Genomic DNA, 23,404 nt, shown 5'->3' with positions numbered 1-23,404 from the left:
GTATATACATGGTGTTCTATTTTGAATATAAATTAATATGTACAAATAGTCTGATCTCAACAAAATACTTTCACTTTTCATAAATTGTAGAAGAACTTTAGAGCATTAGAAGACAAAGACCGAAACTGTTTCATAAGAACCCAAGTAGAGTCATTTTAGACAAATTATAGTCTTTCCAGTTATGTGTGGGATGCAATAGAAGCCAATCTAGAGCAGTAAAAGACGAAGGCCAAGACTTGAGAACTGAAAGAGATGGGAATGAGTTTGTGAGAGCTATGTACTTTGATGCTGGAATGCAATTTGAAGAAAAGGAAAGAACTAATGAAATTTCCTGAACTTACTTTAAACTTTGTTTCTTCAACTAAAACCAATTATCTAGTGTACAAAATGGGCTAGAAATGTGTTTTGGTCTTCAAAGTGTTTTACACGAAGAACTTTAGGATTTGAAAGAGTCTTTGATAGCTACTTTTAGACGTGAAAAGTAATATGGTGTCTGTTGTCATTTTGAATACCTGCTAATTTGTGGTGGTACCTGCATGAAAAAGACAAGGCGTGTCGATCCTTTTTAAAAATTTAATTTAGCAGGGTATATACAGCAACTTGAAATTATGTGGGCTGCAGTAGAAGCACTTTTAGTAGAGGACGAAGACAAAGACTTTAGGAACGGAAAGATGATGAGAATTAGTCATTCGCTACATTGAAGCATGCAGAGGTCATTTTAGGCTAGCTGATAGTTTATTTTTGATAGTCTGAAGCATTTATAGTCAAGTCCGACCCTGGTTGTTCAAAAGACTCCGTGCAGAGGGGTCATTTTAAATGAATTGAAGCATGTCTACTAATATGTGGACTGCAATAGAAGCACTTTAAGAATCGAAAGAAGATGGGAATGACTCTATGGGAGCTACTTTGAAGCTGGACTGCAATTTTAGGAAAAGGAAAGAACAATGAAACTTCTAGGTAATTTCTCAAACTTTGTTTCTTCAATAAAACCAATTCGATCAATATCTACCCGGTAGAAAATGGGCTAGAACTTCATAATGTGTTTATCAAACTTAAACAAATAATGGAAGTGTAAACTTTCTGATATGTAGCCAAATTCTTTTCTACATCACCTTAATTTTTGTTCTTGTTAAAAATCATAATTAATTTAATCAAAAGAATCTTCTTGATTTGTTAAAAACATACCATCCAATGAGATAACCCATAGCCCACATCTCTGTCTAAACAAAATCATAGATAAATACCCAACAGCCATTAGAACCAAAAAATGCAGATTTGAAGAAAGCCCAAATGAAAGATCTGACAGAATCACAACAGTAAGGGCCGCATATGAATTTTTACCAAATGGGCCACCAGGAAGAAGTGTCCAGATGAAACTGACAGGAATTGTAGCCATGATTTAATGTGGTTTTTTTGGGATTGCAAGGGAGGGTATGTAAAGGTGGTAAATCAAGAAAATAACACACAGTAGTGTGTGTTTTTTGTTGTTTGAGTCTGTGATGTAATGTAATAGTGTTAGACTAGTTGTGAATGAGACATCTGTAGTTTAATCAACTTTGTTAATTTTTGTGTTGGTCTTTGGTACATTAGTAGTTAAAATTATATTACTAAAGAATAATTTTTATTTGTTTATTTGGTATTTAGTTTATCATATTAATGGGAAGTGGATAATAGATTTCGAGCAAGTAAAGTTAAGAATGGTAAGCTCATCCACACTTTATTTTTCTTACCAACACTCATCCACATTATTCTCTATATGAAGATCAGAGGATCTCAAGTAGTCAAGTCGGCCTTTTATGATGATACAGGATAGGGTAAATTTCACTTTTCAAGAATCCCATTAGATTTAAGAACAGAGCAAGACAGTCACATTAACTAACATTAACAATGCATCAAAATCTTTGATATCATGAACACATAAAGTAGCTTTAATCCAATCTCATCACAATATAAAACAGATAAAACTATTGAAACTACATGCCTCTAAACAGCAAACTAATCCCCAGCAATGCAATTAGTTATTTAATTACTCAATGTCAATTACATGAAGGAACTAACATCAAATTCCAGCATCCACCAAACTAAAATCAGCTAACAAAAGACAAATGAATTGCAAAAACTCTCACCTAGACAAATGTCATCGTACATGATGAATCTTGTGCAATTGGAAAGTATAACTTAACATCACTCTTTGCCTGGTGTTTAGGCAAGGTCTTCTGACAAAAGATAAAATGTCTCCGTATCAATACAGAGATATTGTCACATAACATACACAATTTGGATATTATTTCACAATTATTCATTACATGGGATGACGGTTGACATGAAATACAAATTGAAACAAATCTTTATTTATCTCCACTTGATCTCCATCCTCCTGACCTTGAGGCCCAATTCCCTGGCAATGATACCAGCAAACCATTTTGGTTTTCTAGCTAGCAACATCCAGTATCCAGCAATAAATGCAGGCACCACTCCACAGCCGTATCCAATCACCACAGCTTCCCATGTAAAACCACCAAAAAAGTAATCATCATCCTCCTCTTCATCTTCTTCTTGTGTCACATTATCATGTCCGCACTTGTTGGACAATGGTTTTCCACACAGTCCCAAGTTACCAACATAGCTGTCATTTTCAAATGTGTTGAATTGAAAACCCTCTGGAATATGACCTCGAAGTTTGTTGTAAGAAAGATTAAGAAGTGCAAGCGAATATAAACCAGTGAGTTGCGGAGGAACTTCTCCTTCAAGTTGGTTGGATGAGAGGTCTAGCGACTCCAACACTGTCAAATTTGCAATAGAGGGTGGTATGTGGCCTGTGAGATGATTGTGAGAAAGATTGAGAAATCTTAGCGACACTAGACTTCCAAGGTATTCAGGAATCCCCCCTTCAAAATTGTTTTTTGATACGTCAATGGTTGTGAATACAGTTAAAATTCTGCTTAACAGAATATCATTGCCTTTGATCACTAGATTCGTGGAATCACTGTAATACTGATGCTCCATATAACTACGCACTAGTTTATTCACTTTCCCATTCATCATAGCCTTGAAGTCTTTGAAATATATTGCTGGCAGTGGACCCGAAAAATTATTGTACGAGATATCAATGATTCTCAAGCTTGGAAATGGGTGTTCAACCTCAGAACTTTTGTTAATACCACCGTAAAACTTATTTGATTTTAGAACAAGAACTTGGAGATTGGGAAGAGTTTCTAAACATTGTGGGAATGTATCATTTATTTGATTGTTTCCAAGATCAAGAACTTGTAAAGAATCAAATTCGGCAAAAGAAGAAGGAATTCTTCCTTTAAATCTGTTTCCATTCAAATTAATGGTTTCCAGATTACGGAAATTTGTTAAGGTTTGTGGAATGTTCCCCTCAATGTTATTCATCCGCAGATCAAACACCGAAAGACTGGTCAAATTGTTTTGACAAATGGGGAGTACGCCACTCAAAGTGTTGTTAGACAAGCTAAGAATCTGAAGAGAGCCGGAATTACAGATCAAGGTGGACAATGATCCGTTAAGTTTATTGGAGTGGAGATCGAGATATTGAATGTTATTCCATGGTAGGTGCTCAAGACCACCAGTCAGCATGTTTTGAGAAAGATTCAGATACAAACTCACTGACCCAACCCAATAAGGAATTTCCCCGTCAATATCATTGTTTGATAGGTCTACATACTCCAATAAGATTTCTGCATCTCTTGAAAAGTGCGGGAACTCTTTCAACTTGCAAGATGACAATCCCAAGTGATGAAGTCGAGGAGGGAGTGTGCTCATAGCTGTGCCTCTCACTGACAGACTGTTGTGAGAAAGATCAAGATATTTGAGGGGCTCAATGCGGGAAAATATTTTGAAATCCAAAACACCACTGAAATTGTATGAAGAAACATCTATGCGAGTGAAGTTTACAAAATGAGAAAATGTTTGTGGATTGGATCCGTGGAGTGAATTGTTGCGACTGTCAAAAGACTTCAGATGTGGCTTGGAGGAACCAAAAACATGTACCTCACCCGTTAACCCATTATGGCTCAGATCTAATTTTTCTAATGATGGAAGGTCAAACAACCCAGGGGGAAGCGGTCCAGTTAACCCATTACGAAACAGATTTATATCAATGAATTTAGTGGAGGCAAAAGAAGAGGGGAAAGGGCCAGTGAAACTGTTTTCATGAAGGATTAGATAACTTAGGTTTGTAAGGTTTTGTAAAAGTGTTAAAATTGGGCCACTGAGATTATTTCTTTCGAGACCCAAGTAAATTAGTTGACCGAGGTTCCCGATTGATTTTGGTACTGGCCCAGACAAATTACACTTGGAGAGTGACAAAGTGGTCAATGAATCAAGGAATCCTATTGAATCAGGTATGCATTCATGATGGAAGTTTATATCTTGCAGAGAAAGGTGTTGGAGAGTACGACTACTTCCCCACTTAACTTTGGGCAATACTACTTGTAAACTCTCAAGGTTATTTTCGCCTCTCAAGGCTAGAAACTCTATGTTGGGAAGGTGGAAAACCTCTTGGGGTAGTACTCCGTGTAAACCGGTATACCTAAGGTTAAGAACCCTCAAGGAAGTAGACAAATTAAAGGGTAAAACAGAGGAGATGTTAACTCCTTCAAGATTAAGCACTCTGAGTCGAGTTAAATTCTGTAATAATGATTTAAACACATCATCATCAAGTTGAACCAAATGATAGGAGCAACTAAAATCAAGTGAGACCAGTTTATGCAAATGAGAGATTCCCGAGGGAACTCTCCCTGAAATCTCAGTAAAAGAGAGGTTGAGATGTGTCAAACCTTTTGCAAAGAAACCAAATTCCCGAGGGAACTCATTGGAGAGGAAAGAGTCTTGATTGGTAAAGTCATTATTAGAAAGGTTGAGGAAGCGGAGATGAGAGAGTTGGAAGAGGGTGCTGTTAGGAAGTATGGTTCCTTCCAGCTGACTGCAACTTAAATCCAGTCCGATCACGTCCCCTGTCTTGTGGTCACAGGTAACACCCTCCCATGTGCAGTAATCGGAACTCATGCTCCAGTTCCTCGTCTTTGGATGTGTAGGGCTTATGTACATAATATCGGAGTAAGATTTATAATAGCAGATTGTAGGAGGGCTAATTGTCAAGCTTTGCTTAAACTGGAACAATGCTGTTTTTTGTTGCAGAGGACTCAATGAAGCAACAATGTGGTGATGCAAGAAGATGATCATCACCATGATTGCTAGAAAACTGGTGACCAAATTCTTCATTTTGGTTTTAAAACTTTTTGTTGGACAGATATATCTCGAAATGTTGCAGCTTGGGACTATATATATACTATATTTTAGTTTTCAATGTTTAAAATTAGTTGTAAGGTACTATTCTCGTTAATAAGCTTGAAAAAAAGGGACACGAAATACTGATATCTGATATAAAAATTCAAAATCACAAGATTTTGAATAATACATTCTTCTTTACTTCTTTCAACATGACAGAGTACTACATATTGAAGCAGAGAGCTCCCACAATTCTTCAATTTTACTGTTAGTTCTTTTATGATCAGTTGTGTAGAAACATTATCCATCTAAATAATTAAATGTCGTAGAACTGCAAACGAACAGCACAGAGTCGAGTTCTATCTAAATTAAGCCGAGTTTTACTTTTTTTAAACGAACCGAGCCGAGTTTAAGAACCGAGCCGAAAGTGATGTTCACGGTCGGCTCGTTTATAACCGAGCCAACCCCGAGTAGTGGTGTTTCTTCACGAACAGCCGATCCGAGTTCGAACATGACAAATTATTTACTAGCAGTTCGCATAAATTTTTTAATCGATCTACCTTAAGGTATAATTTATAAGTTTACAATTTATATGAAGATCGAATACTAGTCTCATCCTATAATTATATACACACCCTCACACTTTACACTTTTTTTGTGAGAGACTATCTCGACGATGTACTACATTTGAATTTCACACACATATTTTTTTTTGAGAAAAATACCAATAATTTATGAATTTTTTTTATAAGTTAGTTAAATTGAAGAATTAATATTCATTTCCTCAAAAGAGATTCAATTGATTCGAGAAACTTACACAACTATAACATAATAATATACAGTTCTATGTAAACTTTTTAAAATACACTATTGTTCATATCAATATAAATATAAATATTATATATTAATACAAAATAATTGAATATGATTTTATAAATATTATTTTATAATAAATAAAAAAATTAAAAAGAATCAAACACAGGTGTAGGAAAAAAAATATAGTATATAGGATTTGTACACCTACGATTAAATATATTAATATAATATTTATAAGCGGGAGATGGTTTTTTTATTTACCGCCAAATTGAAGTACCTATAAGACTACTAATTAGTTTCTTCACTAGTAAATCTCTGAATTTGCCGTGAATATGTTTTCTTTCTTACTTTCACTTTGTCCAAAATCAAAACCCACATCGACTATACTTGGTACTATCAATTATGTGAAGTATTTTGGAAATGATGGTAGATAACTTGTTCCGAAAAGTCTATTAATTTTATAAAAAATATATTAATTTATATTTCTATTATAATCAATAATTTTACTTTAAGATATATCTGAAATTTTAATTTAAAAATAGAAAAATTTATACAAGTGATTAGTGATTTTTTTATTATTTATTGTATATATAAATTTTATCCGAACTGAGTCGAGTTACTAGGTTTTATACAGAAAACTCGGCTCGGCTCGTTTACTTATCCAAGCTAATTTTCATTTTCATGGTAAACGATCATCTCATTTAAGCAAACGAACCGAACCAAGTTAATTTATTAAACAAGCCGATCCCGGATTTTGTTCACGAACTGGTCATCTACGGCCCTCGGTACATGATTAGGTATGAGCTGCTTTTATCGATAGAGTAGATGCAGGGAGGTTGGTTTTATGAGCTAATAGTTTTTCTTAAAGCTTTGTCTGTTCAAGTAAACCCAATTTGCCATATTACCCAGCTGATAGTCTTTTGTTTGATGTGTGTATAAGTCTGTTCTTCCATTGCTGTCGTGCAACTTTTGGTTTTTTAATTTATTCTCACTTTCATATATAAATTTCAGATTATAACTGTCAGCTTAAAAAATCTATTTAAATTTAGTTAGGAAACTTGTGAAGATAATTTTCCAGATAATTTTATTTTAATATAATTAGCCCATACAAAGTATGGATCATATCACTAAAATATACAGATCTTGACATCCGTACGGTTGGATCATTCATTAATATTTTTAAAAATAGCGAATCATCAATATGGGATTAAATACTAGTTAGAAGTACGTGTTAAATTACTAGTTGACTGTTAAAAAAACAAACCAAATATATTTATTTTTTTCTAAAATTTTTGTCAGATCACTAAAATATACTGATCTTGACATCCGTACGGTTAGATCATTCATTAATATTTTTAAAAATATCGAAACATCAATATGAGATTAAACACTAGTTAGAAGTACTGGTCAAACTACTCTTTGACTATTAAAAAGGCAAACCAAATATATTTATTTTTTCCTAAACTTTTTTTCATATCACTAAAATATACAGATCTTGACATCCGTACGGTTGGATCATTCATTAATATTTTTAAAAATATCGAATCATCAATATGGGATTAAACACTAGTTAGAAGTACGGGCCAAATTACTAGTTGACTGTTAAAAAAACAAACCAAATATATTTATTTTTTTCTAAAATTTTTGTCATATCACTAAAATATACTGATCTTGACATCCGTACGGTTGGATCATTCATTAATATTTTTAAAAATATCGAAACATCAATATGAGATTAAACACTAGTTAAAAGTACTGGTCAAACTACTCTTTGACTATTAAAAAGGCAAACCAAATATATTTATTTTTTTCTAAACTTTTTGTCAAATAACTAAAATATACAGATCTTGACATCCGTACGGTTGAATGATTCATTAATATTTTTAAAAATATCGAATCATCAATATGGGATTAAACACTAGTTAGAATTACGGGTCAAATTACTAGTTGACTGTTAAAAAAACAAACCAAATATATTTATTTTTTCTAAAAAAAATTTCATATCAATAAAATATACTGATCTTGACATCCATACGGTTGGATCATTCATTAATATTTTTAAAAATATCGAAACATCAATATGAGATTAAACATCAATATGAGATTAAACTTTTTACTGATGTTTCGGTTTTTTAAAAAAATTTTATGAATGATCCAACCTTAAGTATGTCAGGATCTATATAGTTTAGTGATATGAAAATTTTTTAGAAAAAATAAATGTATTTGGTTTCTTATTTTAAAAGTCAACTATTAGTTTGACTAGTAATTCTTACAAGAGTTTAGTCTCAAACTGATGTTTCTGTTTTTTAAAAATTGTTTATGAATGATCCAACTTTACAGATGTCAATATCTATATATTTTAGTGATATGATAAAAATTTTAGAAAAAAATAAATGTGTTTGGTTTGCTATTTAATAGTCAACAAGTATTTTGACCTCTACTTCTTGCTAGTGTTTAATTTCATACTGATGTTTCAATTTTTTAAACAATATTTAAGAATGATCCAACCTTACAGATGTCAAGATCTATATATTTTAATGATATGAATAATTTTTTAGAAAAAAATAAAAATATTTGGTTTGCTATTTTAACTGTCAACTAGATCTCGATTAATTTAACAAATAAAGTATAAATAAACATAATTCTAAATTTCACCGCAAACTTTTGTTAATGAAATTTATCATAAAATCAATCAAAATTATAATAACTAGTTGTTAAAATATATTCTAATATTTTATAATAATATATTATTTTATAATCAAATGATTAAATAATCATAATATTATAATTTTAATTTTCATAATGTAAAACTAAGGAGAACAAATATAAATTCACACTCCTAAATACAACCGATGACAGTTAAATTTAGTGCCATGTCAGCGATCCGTGTGATTTAGATCCAACATACCAAATTGACCACTTAAAAAATGATCCAATGGCTACTTTTGCATTTTATAAAAATAAAACTATAAATTAAAATAATCCTACCCCCAACCCCACCCCACCCGTCACCCCCCCCCCCCCCCCACCCCATCTGTCACTTTCCCCTCCCATCCCCTGCATCTTTCTTCTTTTTTTTTCTCCGGCTAACTTCTTGGTGCAAGATTCTTTCTTGCGAGTCCCAAATTAAGTACACAGTCCTAGTTCAAAGTAGTGCAAGATGCGTAGATGATCAAGTCCAATTGGAAGAAAAATCCTCTAAATGCATTGGAGTTGAGATGCAACTGCTATAAGTTTCAACAGGTTGTAGTTTACAAATGGGGTCGGTTCAAAAAGTCCTATCAAGTTTTACGCATCAACAGGATGTAGAGGAAGTTGACAAGAGAAAATGTTGAAGGAAAGGAGATGTAGTTGGCAAACAGCTGGTAAGTAAGTTTCCTATATTCGCGGCGACATCAAACCAACACAGAGATACGTAAAGACATGCTATAGAAATAGACTAATTTGGTGTGTAAAATTAAATCGAAAAACCCAAATTTTGGCAACATCGGAGTTATGGGAATGGTTGCCGAATTTTTAAACTCGCCGGAAATTTTTTCCGGCAAGTTTTTTTTTTAAAATCCGGTGCTCGTTATTTCAACCGCATTCAGTTGAATTTAGAACAAAGTTTTGAACCATATACGGTCGAATTTATATTTTAGGCGGACATTTCAATTTTTTTTCAAAAATTCAAATTTTTTGGCGGGATTTTCAAATTTTAGGTGAAAAATAAATTCGACCGATTTCGGTCGTATTTAAGCGGTCGAATTTAGCCGCTCCGTATACTAAATACGACCGTTTTACTAAATATTACTCGAACGAATACAACCGGTCCAAAAACCGGTTGTATTTAGCTAAATACAACCGTTTCCGGTCGTATTTAGCTAAATACAACCAGTTTATGACCGGTTGTATTTAGCCGTTTTTTTTGTAGTGAGCCCATACAAAGTATGGAAAGAGATTAGATATTAATATTGAAAAAACAATAAATTACTGATGACAAATAAAATTAATAGTATTACCTAATATATATATAAACAATTCAACTTGAAATTAGGACAAAATATTAAATTGTATTAATTCATTATTTTAGTACTTTAGTTTTTATAATAATTCTATTTTTACTATTATTTAATTGATAACTACATAAACCCCTTTTTAGTATAATATTAGTAACAAGTTTAATTGTAAAAAATATGCATATTCTATTATTTCTCTCTCTTCTTTATCAAAATACTGCAATATGAAAATGGTTGGCTAGGAAAGGTTTAGACTTGCAGTAAACCATTTGGTATTATTAAAACTTTAATAATTGAACAATGGGACACTGAAAGCTACATTTGAAGCCTACAAATACTTACCTTTACATGCAAATTTTTAAATGCTTATCTTTTTGAAGCTAGAATGCAATTCTTAAATATTTAGATGAAGCCTATTTCAATATCTTTAAGTCTAATTTAGCTAGGTTTAATTAATTTTATTTTTTTGTAATAATTCAAATACAAATTGTTTAATCTTCAATTGTTCCGTGGTATTTTTTTTGAACAATTTTTTTGTTAATTTAATTTAATAAAAGTTAATACTGTCCTTCAAATGGACAATTATCCAAATTATTTTTATATTTTTAAAATTTTAAAATTTAATTATTATTAAAAAATTAAATTCCCGAAGAAATATTAAATTAAAATCTCGATGCAATGCACGTTTATCAATTTAAGAAACTTTGAGTTATAATTAGTTATATTAAAATTATACAGTGGGTGTTAATACGTCGCGGTAACGGTAAATGTAGAAAACTAGAGAAATGAGCCGAACTTTAAATTGCTCATGTTTTAACTTTTTAAAAATTATAGAACTAAAACTTTATTCGATTAAAATTTTGTTCGTTTATCGATTCATTAATAAAAATGTTATCCGCGAATATATCAATGAACAACTCACAAATATATTTCACTAACTATGATTTAACTTATATTCACAAACCCTTAATCACGAACAACTTAAATTACGAATTCGTTCTCACGAATATGGTGTTTGCGAACTTTGGAGTTATAATATTTTGTGTTCAAATCTGACTTATTTATAAACCGAACCTTAAAATTCAGTTCATATTTAACTTTTTTTTAATAAAAATGAATGAATCATTGAAAAAACTAAGCAACAATAATGAACTTATCAACTCATTTAATAAAACTCTACTCAGTCTTTCCTCCACACTTATAATATTCAACCTTTAATAAATATTACATGTAAATTATAGAGAATACAACACTATTTTTTTTATATGAACTTGGCCAACATGTATAGAGTACTACTGACCTCCTCTACCTTCAGGAAAATACAAAATCAATAGCCAGGTAGAAACATCCTTTTTCTTATACATTACTTATAACTCAGAATTTATTACTAATGTGTGTGGGGTGCAAATAGTGTGCAATAGAAAGACTAGTCTAAGACGAGTACTTTGAGAAATAAGGCTTTCTCAAAGCTAGAATACAATTTTTTCAAAAATCTTTAACGTTTATTTCTTGAAGTAATACCAATACAATGTACCCGTTTGGAAAATTTTAAAATAAGTAACTTATGACTTAAAATGAATAAAGGACTTAAAAGTGATAAGTAGATGGATACTTATAAGTTAAATAAGTGTTTGGTTAAATTTCAGAATTTTTTTTACTTAACTGAGCTAAAATAAATAAATTTTAAATATAATTATCTTAATTCGTAAATTTTAAATTAGAAAGACATGTAAAAACATAAATTTTAAAACAAAAGTTAATAAAAAAATGAAAAATTAAAATAAGTTGAGAAAAAAAAAATAATATACAGTTCCATGTAAACTTTTTAAAATACACTATTGTTCATATGAATATAAATATAAATATTATATATTAATACAAAATAATTGAATATGATATTATAAATATTATTTTATAATAAATAAAAAAAAATTAAAAAGAATCAAACACAGGTGTAGGAAAAAAATATAGTATATAGGATTTGTACACCTACGATTAAATCTATTAATAAAATATTTATAAGCGGGAGATGATCTTTTTATTTCCCGCCAAATTGAAGTACCTATAAGACTATACTAATTAGTTTCTTCACTAGTCAATCTCTGAATTTGCCGTGAATATGTTTTCTTTCTTACTTTCACTTTGTCCAAAATCAAAACCCACATCGACGTAATATCAATTATGTGAAGTATTTTGGAAATGATGGTAGATGACTTGTTCTAAAAAGTCTATTAATTTTATAAAAAATATATTATTATTATTAATCAATAATTATAATTTAAAAATTAGAAAAATTTATACAAGTGATTAGTGAATATTTATTATTTATTGTATATATAAATTTTATTCGAACTGAGTCGAGTTACTAAGTTTTATACAAAAACTCGGCTCGGCTCGTTTACTTATCGAGCTCATTTTCATTTCATGTTAAACGATCATCTCATTTAAGCAAACGAACCGAACCAAGTTAATTTATTAAACAAGCCGATCCCGGATTTTGTTCACGAACTGGTCATCTACGGCCCTCCGTATATTTACATAGTACATGATTAGGTATGAGCTGCTTTTATCGATAAAGTAGATGCAGGGAGGTTGGTTTTATGAGCTAATAGTTTTTCTTAAATCTTTGTCTGTTCAAGTAAACCCAATTTGCCATATTACCCAGCTGATAGTCTTTTCTTTGATGTGTGTATAAGTCTGTTCTTCCATTGCTGTAGTGCAACTTGTTATATATGAGTCCACGTAGAGGGGTCATTATATGAGTGTATATACGATCATTAATTCGAATTTGAATGAGACTGTGACAGCGGAATTTTGGGTCATTATATGAGTGTATAACTCATAATTGCTTTAATCCACAAGAATTTTTGTAATTTGTTTTTATTGTTGAAGTATGAGATACGGTTTGTTTTTTATTGCGTCATACATTGCATAAGGACTTAGCTATGAGTTGCAGGGGTCATTTTTATAAAAAAACTTGGAGTCTGTCTCCTGATCGGTGGGTTCTGAGGAGATCTACTAAGGGACTGGATCTGCGGACTGCAAAAAAGACAACACCCAGCACTCCGAGAATGAAAAGATGATAGAAATGATAGAAAATTTTAATCCTGTTCTCTGATGCATGTGCTTATAGTCAGGTCCGGTCCTTCTTGTCATACATTACGTATCAGTCAGAATCTATTACTAATGTGTGTGGGGGTGCAAAAAGTGTGCATTAGAAAGACTAGTCTAAGACCAATACTTTGAGAAATAACGCGTTTTTGAATCAATCTTTCTGCATAAGTTGGGAAGTACTTCACAAAAATTGCAAATCAAACAAACTCAAACACACAAACCACCTTGCTATTGACAAGGTATGAAATCTCGACTTCAGGTGAAGGGCGCCAACGATACCAGCACAGAAAAAGGTCTTTTAACAGTTAAGAATCAATTCCCCTGTTAACTATGAAATGATCCACTCTCCCAGTGTAGTTTAAGCCACATACTTTAAACTAGTAGCTGTAGTCTTTTGCTGATGCATGTGTTTAGTCAGGTCAATGCCTTGGTTGTACATATGTTAGTAGGCCATGTAGAAACATCCTTGAGATTTCAATTCTTTTGTCTGATGCATGTGCTATAGTCAGGTCCGGCCCAGCTTGTACATACATTAGGTGTCAGTCAGAATCTAGTACTACCTCTGTCCCAAATAACGTTTCCCGTTTTGAATTTTTACACTATTTATGATAAGTGATTGACTACTAATTTACATCTAATCTATAAAATCAAATATAGTCATGAAAAGGTATGAAATCTTGATTTTAGGGGAAAGGAGCCAGAGATACCATTACATAAAGAGGTCTTTTGATAGTTAAAAATCTCACCGTGTACGTTAAGGCCAATTACTTTAAACTACCTGGTATTCTTTTGTCTGATGCATTTGTATAGTCTTTAGGTCCGCACATATTTGAGCATTATAAAGAGCAATAGAAGCCAATCTAGAGCAGTAAAAGACGAAGGCCAAGACTTGGGAACTGAAAGAGATGGGAATGAGTTTGTGACAGCTATGTACTTTGATGCTGGAATGCAATTTCAAGAAAAGGAAAGAACTAATGAAATTTTCTGAACGTGCTTTAAACTTTGTTTCTTCAACTAAAACCTGTTGGAATAATCTTAAATTTAGTTATTAATTATTTGTTTATTTAATTATTAGATATTTAGCAATGATTAATTATTAGAGAAAAATATTATTTTAGAATTGTTTAGTAGTGCGGTAGTGGAGTTATGGAGTAAATTATGGACATGTAATTTACCCATTAATTAGTAGTGGTTAGTTTTAGTAATAGTTAGTTTTAATATGTTTGTAAAGCCTATATAATGGCTAGTTTACCTTGAGTTTTAAAAAGAAGAAAAAAAAGAAAACAAGTAAAAATAGCAGTACAAGTTCTCTGCAAAATGTAGGTGTCTTTTTCTTCTCTAAGTTTTTTCAACATGGCATCAGAGCTACATGTTATAAGGCTTGTGAGACTCTTATTAAAATACATACATTTATATATATATATATATATATTAAGTATTTATATGAGATTTCAAATGGTATTAAAAATTTCTCCATATATATTTAGTGAAATATCAAGATGAAATGGTACGTGGAAAAGGAAAGAGAAGCAAGAATAAAAATGAAGGAGGAACATGAGCGGGGGAAATAATGAGAAAGATATCATGGCTCAAGAGGCAATGAAAGAAATTTTATTTTAGAGTTGTGGAGAGAATGTGCTCCAAAGTGTTTTTGGAGAGAAAGTGCTCCAAAGTGTTTTTGATGAGATAGTGCATCAAAATTGATGGTGATGAGAAGTGCATCACAGGCGAAGAGAAAGTGCTTCGTAAATTTAAGATTATGGGGGTGAATGTTGGAATAATCTTAAATTTAGTTATTAATTATTTGTTTATTTAATTATTAGATATTTAGCAATGATTAATTATTAGAGAAAAATATTATTTTAGAATTGTTTAGTAGTGGGGTAGTGGAGTTATGGAGTAAATTATGGACATGTAATTTACCCATTAATTAGTAGTGGTTAGTTTTAGTAATAGTTAGTTTTAATATGTTTGTAAAGCCTATATAATGGCTAGTTTACCTTGAGTTTTAAAAAGAAGAAAAAAAAGAAAACAAGTAAAAATAGCAGTACAAGTTCTCTGCAAAAAAAAAAAAAAAAAAAAAAAAAAAAAAAAAACAAGTAAAAATAGCAGTACAAGTTCTCTGCAAAATGTAGGTGTCTTTTTCTTCTCTAAGTTTTTTCAACAAAACCAATTATCTAGGGTACAAAATGGGCTAGAAATGTGTTTTGGTCTTCAAAGTGTTTTACACGAAGAATTTTAGGATTTGAAAGAATCTTTGATAGCTACTTTTAGAGGTGAAAAGTAATATGTTGTCTTGTCATTTTGAATACCTGCTAATTTGTAGTGGTACCTGCATGAAAAAGACAAGGCGTGTCGATCCTTTTTAAAAATTTAATTTAGCAGGGGATATACAGCAACTTGAAATTATGTTGGTTTCTTAAATACAAAAACTTCCAGCTAATTAATACAGTAGTTTAGACTCTTTTATCCAAGTTGATGATCTAGCACTTTCAGTGCAGAAAAAGACAAAGACGAGCCACAAGTGAACATATGAGCTCAAACCTTTCATCTCTCTGTTCTGTGCTGTGAGAAACAACCAGAAATTCTTTAGTGATCAATATGATATATCATCAAACATGTAACATGTGAACATGACAGAACAACTACAAAGAACTTTGACATACATAATCCAAGAATATGAAATCGTAGACAAATGCGTTTTATTTAGTAAATAAAGTTCCTCTTCAACAGAGAATGAAATGATATCCCTGGTCAACTTTAGATACCATTTCCTGTATATTGTAAAATGTAGAACGAGGCGTGACGTAATTGTTGATTAACTAGGTTGCGAATAGGATGAAGTCCTTCGTACAACATCAGCAGGACACCAGGTGAAAAGCTGAAACTGGATAAAAGTCTATTCTAACCAACTTGAAGTAAGTGCGGAGTGATAATCATCATCGTGCTCTTGCTCCTCCACTTGAAATGTATCACAAGAATAAACTTTAATAGAATCCAGCTCTAAAAACGTTCTATAATTAATTCCAACGCATCGTGGTATCCTGCAGAGGGGATTTTGGAGCTGGAATGTTCAAGAACAGGAAAGAAATAATGCAATTTTTCTGAACTTTCATGTAAAACCAATTCCATGTCTGCTTTGCAGAGTTTAAACTTCAAGTTCATTATAATAAAGTATTACGTTTATCCTGTATATCTTAAGTTAACGGTAAATATCCTGGAAATGATAGTTGTTTAATCGGACACGAACAAATACTATATCTCATTGATAGTGGTGGCATGATTTTCCAGAAAATTAGTGTTTTCTTGAAAATGCGGTGTTTTGATCATTTTTAATTTGTGAGATATAGTGTTTCTATAATAACCCCTGCATAGGGTTATCTTAAAAACAAAAACACCAAGCTAATTATGTATGCCATATGGGTTTGATTTGCTTGTTTCAAAACAGTCCATGCAGAGGGGTCATTTTAGACACTAGCTCACAGTCTTTTTTCTTTCATCGGCATGCAGTGGAAGACAAAGACCAAGACTTTAAGAATGGAAATATGATGAGCATGGGTCTGAACTGAGAGCGACTTTGAAGCTGGAATTTTCTGAACTTCCATAAACCCTCGACTTTTAAAGTAAAAAAAGCTATTCAATATCTACTGAACTACATGGGCTAAAATGAGTTATATGTGGACTGCAATAGAAACAGTACAGTAGAAGACGAAAACTTAGAACATTTCAGTAGATGACGGAAATGAAATTTCAAGAAAAGGAAAGAAATACATGAAATTTTATGAACTTTCCTAAAGGTTTATTTCTTCAAGTAAACTCAATTCAACATCAACGTACAAAGTGGGTCAATTTAGAAATTTATAGTCTTTCTACTAATATTTGAGCACTACAATACGAAGACCAAAACATGAGAATTGAAACATCACGCGAATGAGTCTGTGAGAGCTACTTTGAAGCTGGAAAACATACTACAGTAGAAAATGGGCTAAAATTGCATAATTAGTGGTGTGATAGACTCAATAGACTCAATAGGCAGGGGTCATTCTAGATGGATTGTAGTCAGTGTACTAATATGTGGGCTGCAGTAGAAGCACTTTTAGTAGAGGACGAAGACAAAGACTTTTAGGAACGGAAAGATGATGAGAATTAGTCATTCGCTACATTGAAGCTGGATGGTTGATGCAGAGGTCATTTTAGGCTAGCTGATAGTTTATTTTTGATAGTCTGAAGCATTTATAGTCAAGTCCGACCCTGGTTGTTCAAAAGACTTCGTGCAGAGGGGTCATTTTAAATGAATTGAAGCATGTCTACTAATATGTGGACTGCAATAGAAGCACTTTAAGAATCAAAAGATGATGGGAATGACTCTATGGGTGCTACTTTGAAGCTGGACTGCAATTTTAGGAAAAGGAAATAACAATGAAACTTCTAGGTAATTTCTCAAACTTTGTTTCTTCAATTAAACCAATTCGATCAAAATCTACGCGGTAGAAAATGGGCTAGAACTTCATAATGTGTTTATCAAACTTAAACAAATAATGGAAGTGTAAACTTTCTGATATGTAGCCAAATTCTTTTGTACATCACCTTAATTTTTGTTCTTGTTAAAAATCATAATTAATTTAATCAAAAGAATCTTCTTGATTTAGTTTTTATTGTTCTTGATTTTGATAATGAATTAGCTATGAGATGCATGTTTCACAAGAGTCCAGCACTCCGAGAATGAAAAGATGATAAATATAAGGGTTTCTCTGAAATAATTAGAAGAGAGAAGGAAAGAATTAAAGAAGTTTTCTGAATATCAAGACTTTGAGAAATGACGTATTTTTTAGCCTTCTTTTTTCGAGTCATACAAGTACAATATCTGAACTTTCATAAACATTCGGTTCTTTATGTAAAACCAATTCCATGTCTAATCTGCAGAGTTTAGTTTATATGCATTGTGTTCTATTTGAATATAAATTAATATGTACAAATAGTCTGATCTCTACAAAATACTTCCACTTTTCATAAATTGTAGAAGAACTTTAGAGCATTAGAAGACAAAGACCGAAACTGTTTCATAAGAACCCAAGTATGGGCTGCAATAGAAGCCAATCTAGAGCAGTAAAAGACGAAGGCCAAGACTTGAGAACTGAAAGAGACGGGAATGAGTTTGTGAGAGCTATGTACTTTGATGCTGGAATGCAATTTCAAGAAAAGGAAAGAACTAATGAAGTTTCCTGAACTTTTTTTAAACTTTGTTTCTTCAACTAAAACAAATTATCTAGGGTACAAAATGGGCTAGAAATGTGTTTCGGTCTTCAAAGTGTTTTACACGAGGAACTTTAGGATTTGAAAGATGATGTGAATGAGTCTTCGATAATATGGTGTCTGTTGTCATTTTGAATACCTGCTAATTTGTGGTGGCACCCGCATGAAAAAGACAGCTTAGCAGAATATACAACAACTTGAAATTATGTTGTTTTTTTAAATACGAAAACTTCCGGATAATTAATACAGTAACCTCTTGAGTTGAGAACGTAATTGTACAAAGAGTTGCATAGTATATTAGGTAGGAGTTGCTTGTTCCAGTTGACTTGATGCAGAGAGGTTATTTGTACTAGATAATAGTTTTTCTCTGAAGCATGTATACTGGGGTCCGATCCGCCCCTGCTTGTCCAAAAGAGTACATGTAGAGGGATCAGTGTAGATGAATTGTAGTCCGTCTACTAATATGTGCACTGGAATAGAAACACATTTAGAGCATTAGAAACGAAGACGGGGACTTTGAGAATCCAAAGATGATTGCAATGCAACTTTCAGAATATGAAAGAATTAATGAAATCTTATGAAAACTACAGACACCAGCTCTAAAGTTGGATGTATTGACAAAGACCAAGACTTGAGAGTCTTCTGTCCAAAGGGTTAAATGTGTAGGCATTGACGAAGACAAAGACTTTGATAAGTCTTTTAGAGCTTATACAGAAAATTTGACCTGTAATGCTCCCTGAATAGTTTCCTGCATACTGATAACATTGCCCGAGACTTCCGATTGTTACTAAAATGCAGGATCAGTTTGCACAGCACGCCCAATTTGGAACAAATAACCCAACGGGAACCACCACCAAGAGCTTTGACAAACATCTTAGCTAGTCTCAAACTTTGTGGAATCATTCAGGGAAGAATCAGACTTGCTTTAACATTTTCAGTAATAAAGTGACGGTACAATTTTGTATGTTTACTTTAGTTCTGTCATGTTTAGTGCAAAGGTGTCCTCAATAAGATTTTATTACCTTGCATAACAGCTCTGTGAGCAACAACTTTTCGATACAACTGATAGAGTTGTCTTTCTGAGTAGCTAAGCTATTCAAGATCTATTACAATTTTACACTAGGTACATTCTCTATATTCAAGATCTCTTTAATGTCATATTCATTAAAAAGATCAAGTTTTGCCAGAAGAAGCAAGGTGGTGTTGCCAGAAGATGATCATCACAATGATTGCGATATAACTGGTGATGAAATTACTCATTATCACTTGGCTTTAAAAATTTTGGTGGAGCGATAGTTTGTTAATTTTATTAAGTAAAATGCGAATGTTCGTTGCAGAGAATGTTCCTTGCAGAAAGTTATTAGTCTATCTATGTCTAATAATATGTGGTAAGCAATAGAAGCACTTTTGGGAGACGAAGACCGTTACATTGCTGGGCAACAGTCCTTGAGAGCTTCTTTACTTTGAAGATGGTATGCAACTTTTTTCTGGTCAAGAGAAAAATATCTTCGAAAACTTATGGAGAGTCGAAATTGGATATGTTTATTTTCATTCGTAGTTTCATACATAAAACTAGACAGTCTTAGAATACTCCAAATTTATAAAGTAACACGGCACTGATCGTTATAAATCTTCTGATTTGAATGAACTTGACTAGCTAACATGTAATATGGGGTGTTTACAAAAGGTTCCAAATTAATTATAACCATACGACACTGATCGATCTAAATTTTCTGATTTAAATGAACTTGACTAAGATGTACCGTGACAAAAATACAGAAACACCCTTGAGATTTCAATTCTTTTCTCTGATGCATGTGCTATAGTCAGGTCCCAGCTTGTACATACAGTAGGTGTCAGTCAAAATCTAGTATTATTATGTGGGGTGAAGTAGGAGCTAGAGAATGACAAAGACTTTGAGAACTAGCTGGTAGTGTTAGTCTGATGCATGTGTATGTGTTAGGAGTGTGTTAAAATTTATCTACAAGTGTTCATGCGAGAAGGTCATTTCAAACAGCTGAGAGTCTTTTGTCCAAAGTCTTAAATGTGCAAGGCATTGACGAGGACGAAGACTTTGAGAAGTCTCTTACAACTACTTTTTAAAGCTCAATGCAGCTTCCAGGAAAGCAAAAGAAATCGTGCAATCGTTCAGAATAAATTTATGTGCATTAAATTGTAAGAAGAATAAGTTGGAAAAAGGATAATATTCTCGAATGGAAAGTGACACGTTTAATACAAGTAAAAAAATTAGGATGCAGAAAACTTGATCTTCTTGCTCTGCCTAGATAACCAATATGGGTTTGTAATTTGAGAAGTAAATGTTGATGCGAATCAGTCCCTGAGAGCTACTTTTGGAGCTGGAATGCAATTTCAAGGTAAGGAAAGATACAATGCGTTCTCTACATCTTAAATGCAAAAACTACAAGCTAACACCGAAGTTGAGGGTCTATTCTTAAAAAAAATATTTATGAACATCCATGAAATTAGTCTGTCTAATAATTATGGGAGTGTTAAGTACTTTTAAATAATCCTAGTCACCTCTTGAGTTGAGATAGTAATTGTATAAGGAAAATTATCAGCGTAACATATTAATGCACATTACATTAGGTGGGAGTTGCTTGTTCCAATTGAGTTGATGCAGGGAGGTCATTTATACTAGCGGATAGTTTTTCCATGGCAGAAGCAAGCATATAGATGTCCGGTATCATTTCATTAGAGAGTGTGTAGAACAGGGGTTGATAGTGATTAAACACATTAGCACAGGAGAACAACGTGCTGACATTTTAACAAAGGCTCTCTCTGCAATGAAATTTGAGAAAATGAGGAAGCTACTTGGTGTTGCAGAAACTGCTGGAGGTCGATCAGTTTAATTATGATGGATTAGGGGGGAATATGTTGGATTAGGGGGCAACTATAGGCACCCACTCTAAAGTTGTACATATTGGGGACGACCAAGACTCGGAGTTAACCAAGTCAGGTCTGGCACACATTCACTGCAGGCTGTGTACACATTTACTAGAGGTGCACAGAAAGTAGCACAGCAAGACCAAGACCAGTACGTTGAGAATTGACAGATGACGCGTTCTGGAAAGCTACTTTGTTTCTTCAAGTAATACCAATTCGATATCTACTGGCCGCAATATGATAGAATTAACAACCACCTACCTTTACTAGTTTCCTAAACTTGGTTCTTTACTTTACCTTCATTATGTCTTTATCAAACTTAAACAATTTGTAGCACTACTAGTAAAGAACCAAGTTTAGGAAACTTCATATATATCATATAATTCTACTTTGGTATGTTTTCTAATTCTACTAAAACTTTTAGTTACCCACTTTGTTCATATATGTATATCTTATACGATTATACTTTTACATGTCAACTTACCTCAGAGAGTTCAAAACCAATATTAACTTGGTCCAGATGGTAATGCAGGGCAATTACTCTGCATTTTTATGCTACCAAAGGTGTTTCCAGTCCAACTACTTACGAAAAGATCAACTCTATTACTTCCATAAAGCCGCAAAGGTGGTCGTGAACCATTAATCTATTCTATTTACATGCCATATGGAGACTGTAATTGAAACACATCTAGAGCGATAGAGGGGTAAATATAGACACCCACTCTAAAGTTGTACATATTGGCGACGACCAAGACTCGGAGTTAACCAAGTCAGGTCTGGCACACATTCACTGGTTGTGCACACATTTACTAGAGGTGCACAACTAGTAGCACAGCAAGACCAAGACCAGTACGTTGAGAATTGACGGATGACGCGTTCTGGAAAGCTACTTTGTTTCTTCAAGTAATACCAATTCAATATCTACTGGCCACAATGTGATAGAATGCAATAAATTCAGTTTATGAACAAACAACAGCTTCTCTAACCTATCAAATAAACAATTTGTAGCACTACTAGTAGTTCCAAGCTATTTCTAACTTTCTTAAACCTCTGGTTCTTCAAGTAAAATGTATTCAATATAAGTGAAATCAATATACTTAAAAAGAGAGGTTTCGTTTATTAATAAAGGTTATTAATTATTCAATATCAACTGTACAATGCCCACAAAGACTGTGATAGACACTAATGTGTCAGGTGGTTTATATTCACATTTTCTTGATCGCCTTTCATCAGGAATCCTGAATCACAATTCAATCACAATTTTACAGAAACAGCGCCTCTTGTCTGCCACAGAGCCAGAGGCCAATGTTCCCCGGCATAGCCAAACTAAGCAGTATTCTATCACAATTTTACAGAAACAGGGCCTCTTGTCTGCCACAGAGGCCAATGTTATCAAAAGTTGCTGCACTTTCCAGATCACTAATAGAGTGTCTAGCATAAGAACTCAACCGTGCAGAAGGGAGACATGATTAATCCTAACAACCATGGAATATAAATAAGATATACTCGTGACAACGATAGCATATATTAATATATTACGCACACATATATTGATAGGCCTACACCAAAAATCTAGAGTTCTTGAAGGCCTATAATATTTATAATCTGTATGATTTAGCAGGAATTTGTCAATTGGACAACATCCATCAGGCCATTTACAGTTCATTAATAAGGTCCAAATAATTTTGAATTTTTCTAGTAAAAAGCTTTGCTCAAAATAATTTATAGCTTTGCTTCATCATGAATTCAACTCATAAACCATTTAATCCGATCTTCTTCATGAGTTCACCAAACAAGAGATTAAAGATAACATGTAGTAAGTAATCCGATTTTCTTCATGAGTTTACCAAACAAGAGATTAAAGATAACATGTAGTAAGTACCTCCAAATTACATAGTAAAATCACGATGTTAATAAAAGTAGGGGTACATGCCTGTAATACCACGTCTGACCACCCGACTGACATCAACGAATTCAAAAAGATGCTGCAAACCCAGTCACGCATAATTATATTGCGCTTGTTCCAACAATCGAAATATAGTTCACCAAAATACTGAGCTGCAAAA

General features: G+C 32.7%; 1 protein-coding gene across 1 annotated transcript; it reads right to left on the bottom strand.

Annotated features, from left to right (window-relative positions):
• Nucleotides 1-2,352: 2,352 nt before the first annotated feature.
• On the bottom strand, nt 2,353-5,214 carry LOC141671656 (receptor-like protein 7). The gene has a single exon (XM_074477946.1). The coding sequence runs from the start codon at nt 5,212-5,214 to the stop codon at nt 2,353-2,355; it is 2,862 nt and encodes a 953-aa protein (XP_074334047.1).
• Nucleotides 5,215-23,404: the final 18,190 nt, after the last annotated feature.

This window comes from Apium graveolens, chromosome 7 (genome assembly GCF_009905375.1).
Source record: "Apium graveolens cultivar Ventura chromosome 7, ASM990537v1, whole genome shotgun sequence".
Taxonomy (NCBI): Eukaryota; Viridiplantae; Streptophyta; class Magnoliopsida; order Apiales; family Apiaceae; genus Apium; species Apium graveolens.
Note: the sequence above shows the minus strand (reverse complement) of the source record. Positions and strands in the feature narration are given on the sequence as shown.

Excerpts from the sequence above, each read along its gene's own strand:
- LOC141671656 (XM_074477946.1), bottom strand. The coding sequence starts at position 5,214 with ATGGTGATGATCATCTTCTTGCATCACCACATTGTTGCTTCATTGAGT.